Genomic DNA, 6,153 nt, shown 5'->3' on the forward strand with positions numbered 1-6,153 from the left:
CTTGTTTGATATATCGAAGAGCAGAGTCGTCGTGGAGTTACTTTTTTTTTACCCCAAGAACCCCTCCCTTTCTGCACCACCACCAATCAAGCCTCTCCAGGTATTCATGTTCATAGCAAAGCTTATTACGAACAAGTAAAGCGCTCCTTCACTAAGTTTTATGATTTTTCCCCTCGTGATTATGGACATTTCATGAAGCAGCAGCTGTCAGCGCTATCCAAATAAAGTGTAACAATATAGTAGCTTCATTATGCAGCAATTTACTGTGTTTCTCATTTTGATTTCAGGTAGTTATGAGGGCGAGCAGGAGGCAATCTGAGGGAGAAACAAACAAATGGTCATGCGTCCGTGTCAGACTGGCGGGAAGGAAAACAGGCAATTACTCGGCGGCAGCAGCCGCTCGGACTGTGAGCTAATCACAAGGTGGGTCTCTTTACCTCTTCCTTCTCATCTGAGTGAACTGGATAACCTGTGGCTGGGCTGTTAAAGCTCTACATAACTTTGGGTCTAGTGAATGCGTAAGCCCACATGTCGGACTGCGAGCCACCGGGGACTCATGGTGGTGTATTTGGCACGTCGTGTTACGCCAGTCTCGCCCACGAAGACCCGACCGGCCAGGTGAGTATCTGCTGACTGAGTGATGCTCGGAGAGGCAGGCTTGGCTGTTACACAAGTCGCCAGCACAAAGGTGGTTGTGTGTCAGTAGCATCCCCGTATTAGAACTCAATCAAACAAAAGTAAAGGTGATTAAAAACATCATTTATGTTGTCCTGCGAGAAGAATGGCCAGAAGTATTACTTAGTATATGACCAACACATGCATTATTAGTTACAGTGACGTTAAATAAGAAAATTGGGCTGAGAGACAAAGGTTACATCCGCATCCCTGTGTCACCAGGTAAGATGAATTAAAGATTAAAGTAGTGGCGTCTTATTAGACAGACAAGCCATTACCTTAGCCTTTACGCCCTCTGTTATCACAAGTTAGGCTAGACACATGATGTTGTGATGCCACTGACACAGTCCAAGCTGGGGTTCCTCAGCCAGCACCTCACGCCCCCGAGCTGGCCAGCAGTTCCGGGTGGGTCGTCGGGGCGGGCTGGCGGGGTGTGCGAGTCAGTCGTCCCCGAGTACCCGTCCACGGCCTGACAGGCGGCTCCGCCATGACATTAACTTTACTACACACGAAAATACTCCACGTAAACTCGTATATGTCCTCGGCTGAGTCTCTGGAGGCGACTGCGTCCCCCTCCCACCATGGGCGGTCGGCAGGGTCAGGGTCTCGTGGGGGAGGGGGAGGGAGCCTTCTGGGCCTCACGCCGACTTTAAGGATGTAAAAAAAAGTTTGTGTTCAGTGGGGACTTTAAAAAAAAATAATAAAGCGAGTATTGTTATTGGTCTTAATTATTAAAGTAACATGTTATTGGCGGTGTGGGAGACGCCGCCCGTCGCCCCAAGGGTCATCCTCTGAACTGCTTCTCGAGATAGATATATTTATAGCATCGAAAAACGATCAACACCAAGTACAACGTCATTTTACGCACGATAGATACATTATTTGTTGAAGTTTAGTGTCAGCTGGTGTCGGCAGCTGCCCAGGGCGAGGCTAAGCAGCTGCGCGCACACACACACACACACACACACACACACACACACACACACACACACACACACACACACACACGACCTGGTGACCTGTGGGCCTCGACCACCTGAGACTCAGAGGGACGCAGCAGATTTAACCTTTGGTTTCGGGTCACTCTTTTTTTTCAGTTTAACAATTACTAAATAGTACCTTGTATACACTATATATACATCGTGGCTCGGCTCTGTACATCACCACCACTGCTCCTTCGCCAAATAGTTTCTCCAACTTACACTCAGACGCCTGGTGGCTCCCTGCGGGCCGCCGTTTGGAGACAGTAATATCTGTCCCACCTCGATGCGACACGGAGCAACATAAGTCTCTTTCTTCCCTTTGGCGCGCGTCACGCTGCCGCTGTCCTGGGCGACTCCATGACTGGCACTCAGGTCACTCGAGTTGTGCCTCAACCCTCAGTGCCAGAGTGACTGCACTCCTCGTCACGGATCAGGTCACGGCGTTGGTCACTATGAGGACTCTGAGGTGAGGGCTGAGAGTTGTGGGGAGAAGACAGGCGGGAGGAGACAGGGGCAGACGAGCTAGAGAGGCGTGGGGGCTTGGGCGGGGTTAAGCAGGGACCGCCGCTCTGACGGGCCCTGCAATCCCGCTACACTTCCGTCCCCTCCTGGTATCCTTCGTCGGGAGAGTCACGAGCTTTGATGCGACTGGCCACACCATTTGGTAGAGGTGGGAGGACAGGCACTCCCCCGCGAGCGTGGGCCGGCGCCTGTGACCCCGGCACCCACGGCCGCTCCCCGAGAGGCTGAGTGGGAGATTGCGGACTCTCGGCACCCTCGGCCACGTTCTCCCGGGAACCAAACACCTCTTGTCTGTAACCGTAGACAGGTGGCCGGCCCGTCGTCACTCCGTACAGGTCCTGGCCAGAGTCTTTTGGGTTCTGTCCTGAGTTATATATTTCCTGTTGCGATTCATACAGCTGTTGTCTGGAGTTGTAAGTGTCTGCCTGGGACTCAATGCCCTCCTGTGGCCCACGAAGGTCATTCATGTCCCATTCTGTTGCCCGAGGATCGTGTCCTGCCTCGGGAATAGGAAGCCCGTAGTCTGCTGGGTAGCCATAAATTTGAGGATCAACATCACCATGAGAACCGTAGCCAGGTCGATAGGGAGTGGAGTGCAGTGGTCCGTAGGTATCATAAGCCGGGTCGTTGGGCATGTATCCGGGGTTGAAATGTTCATGAATAACCCTTGAAGGAGCTGGATTGTCAGCGCCCTCGGGAGAACCAGCTTCCTCGGGCCACAGTCCACTAGGATACAAAGAGTCTCCTTCCACACGAGTATAATCTCCTCCCTCGCTCACCTGCTGGACAACAGATCCATTTGGAAGATGGCCGTTCACTGCCCTCACGGCTCGCTCGGCCTCGTTAATCACGTCAGGATTACCCAAGGCTGAGGATTTGTAAGTGGCAGGAGACCCGTTGACGTCTGTGAGGCGTGGAGGTTTCTGCACGGGATTAGGTTCACTTGGAGAGGGTTCAGCTGAGGAGGGTGTGGTGGGAGAGTCCTTGACGGGAGTTGGGGAAGAATGGGTGCGAGAGCGAGCCAGAATCAGAAACCCCACCACCAGGGCGATAAGGGCAAGCACCACCAGGCCCACCGATATCCCGGCGATGTGCCCTGAACCCAGCTTTGCCTGCGTCGCCGCCCGCATCGTGACTGCCAGAGTGAAGTTGGCAGTCGCTGACCCAGCAGAGTTGATCGCCACACACCGCAGCGGGCCAGAGTCTGTCTCCTGCGCTCCCGTGATGACCAGACGACTCACCACGTTACTGTTGCCCTCTGTAATCACGTAGAAACGTTGAGGACCCAGCCCTATCACGGATCCATTCACCACAGGGGCCTCTCCCTTGAACCACTTCACCTGAGGAGGGGGCTGGCCGTCCACGGGACAAGCAATGGTGGCATTCTCCCCCGCAAACCCCTGCACGATGCGATCATTAGGCCGGATGTGGGGAGGACATGCGAAATCTTCTTCCTTCAGGTTGTGGAAAGCTCGCTCTCTGATTCGCTCCGGACTGTTGCAGGACGGAGACACCGGGTGTGGGACGTTGTTTACCTCCAGCAGCCGCCAGAGTGGCAGGGCTCGACAGTCACATATCCAATTATTTTCGTGAACATCCAGCTCATGAACACGCTCCAGGGTTTTCACAACGGCCACAGGAAGCTCTGTGAGTTGATTGCCTTGAAGTTTAATCTTTTCCAGAAGGGAAAGATTACTGAAGGCCCGGGGCGACACACTTTTGATACCCGAGAAACTGAGGTCAAGACGTACCAGGGAGGGAGTGTGGTCGAAGCTGCTACTACGAATCTTCTGTATACTGTTCCCCCGAAGCTGCAGGTCCCTCAGAGCAGGGACATGAGAGAAGGCCTGAGCAGGAACCTCTGTCAGCAGATTGTCACTCAGGTCGAGCTCCACTAAGTTAGTGAGCTGTGCAAAAGCTGTGTTATCAATAGTGCCAATATTGCAGTTACCCAGGTATATTTTTTGGAGGTTAATCAGTCCTGCTCTTTTGAATACATATTTAGGCAAAGTCTGAAGATTATTGCCAGTTAGATCCAAAACTTGTGTGACTGTATCAAATATAGAGGGCACACTTGCCAGCTGTTGGTTCCTGCACTCGACTGTTTCTTTGCCATTTTTCCACCGGCATACACAATGACGAGGGCAATTGCCGGAGGACTCCACCATTACAAGGGCTGCTGTGAGCAGCACCACAACCCCAACTTTTCCCCACCAAGACGCCATCACGGTCTCACTACGTCAGGTAAGGCGAAAACCCAGCATGGCAGCCAGCAGAGCTCTCAGTCACAAGCTCACATGTGTCAGCTGGCTCACACAGGTGCCGGCCAACGAGAGACTCCCTCACTCTACAAGTAACAACTCAATCTTTATCTCTTCACTTTAGCCTTGTATCTATCTGACAAGAATAGTGTCTCCACTTTCCAGGCATCCAGACTTTATGGCACGAGTGAGAGAAGGAAAGAAGGGGAGTCTCGTGTGTGGTAGAAAGGAAGGGCGGGAGAGAATGGGGTTGTTGTCTCACCTCTGAAGGAATAATAGTTGTCAGTTTTCACGAGAAACAAGTCAGCCACTTTCGAGTCACTTTTACAGACGGCACCACTGCTGGAGGCCTAGTAACGCTCACACGCAGCCTCCACTGTGCTGACTCGCGTATTTCTTATGTGTGTTATGTTTCGACAACAACACTGCTCACGACACGCTGGATTTATTTATCCAGAACTCAAACTCTCCTTTCGTTCACTCACTAATGCATGCATAAATACTTTTCTTGTTATGATGCATTCACACGCATGTACATTTATTGTCCCTTAATCACGTCCCCGTAGCACTGGTGCAGGTGAAGGAGGAAACCTCAGGCCTTGGTGGTGCACGACCTGCTGTGGACGGTGGGCGGCACAGCGTCAGGTCGACTGGCACTAAACAGTCTTTTTTTTTCAGCCAGACTTCCGTTGCCACTGCCTGCCACCGGAAGTCGTGTTGGTCAAGGCGCCGCTCGACTATATTTCACGACTCCCATTCACCGCGCCTCCGGCCTCACCTGTAGGATGGCTACACGGTAAGGTTCCGTTAACTTCGTTTTCTCCCTTACAAGTAGCCGTCCATCGATACGTATAACTTTTTTATGTAGTCTCTGAGCGGCGTGGCCAATGGTCTTATGCACGTTATAATAATGCTGGTTAGATGTGGTATGCACCAAGGTAAGTTTTTGATTCAGTGTAAGCACAGACACGTAGCTCTGGTTGGCTCGTGACTCTTTGTAAGTTTGTGCGAGATACAGGAAGCGCGGAGTGTTGAAGAGAGCGCTGTCCGAGACGCTCGCACGCGCTACTCTCACGAACTCCTGCGCGATACTGAGGTCGCCGTCGCAGAGCTGGCGGGCGGCCCGTCACACGGGAATACGTTGCCAAATGCTTTCCGGACGACGATCAAGCTTAAATCTCGTTCTGAGAAATTATGCAAGTCCTGTAGATACTTGGAGAACACAGTCTTATATCATTAACTTTTCCTAAGAATGCCTTACTGTACCTCTCACCTCCCGTTAGGCTGGGAGGCAGGGCGTCTGGGAACGCGAAGTACGGGGGATCCTGGCAACTTAAATCGGAAGTCACATTCGAAATCCTGTAGGCGATAATGCACAGGCTGGGGTTGGAGGAACCGCGGCCATCCTGCTGGGTGCTTGTTTAGGCGTTGACAACCATCGCTGGAGTGTGCTGTAGTGACGTGATGTGCCGTGTGCCCTTCCTTTCCTCCCTCGCTCCCTCACTCATCGCACAGTCAACCACCAGTCAGTCATTCTCAATAACACACTCCTCCCCCCAACACTGCTTCCTGTCCGGTTCCCCTCTCCCCCGCAGCTGTCCCGGAAATATAGCGGTCAAGTTAAAAGGTGGTCAGCTTGTCTGTTTCTTTTTTTTTTTTCAAATTCGTCGTCGTCGTCGTCGTCGTTCTTCCCCTCCTCCTCCTCCTCCTCC

At 52.3% G+C, this 6,153-nt stretch overlaps 1 protein-coding gene across 1 annotated transcript in view; it reads right to left on the reverse strand.

Annotated features, from left to right (window-relative positions):
* LOC123516073 (leucine-rich repeat-containing protein 4C-like) overlaps window positions 1-5,611 on the reverse strand; it is a 6,671-nt gene extending 1,060 nt beyond the window's left edge. The window contains exon 1 of the mRNA XM_045275120.1: window positions 1-5,611. This exon is cut by the window's left edge and continues 1,060 nt beyond it. Coding sequence (XP_045131055.1) covers window positions 2,249-4,405 — 2,157 coding nt within the window. The 5' untranslated portion in view covers window positions 4,406-5,611 and the 3' untranslated portion in view covers window positions 1-2,248.
* Between the last annotated feature and the right edge of the window lie 542 nt (window positions 5,612-6,153).

This window comes from Portunus trituberculatus, chromosome 40 (assembly GCF_017591435.1).
Source record: "Portunus trituberculatus isolate SZX2019 chromosome 40, ASM1759143v1, whole genome shotgun sequence".
In the NCBI taxonomy this organism is placed as follows: Eukaryota; Metazoa; Arthropoda; class Malacostraca; order Decapoda; family Portunidae; genus Portunus; species Portunus trituberculatus.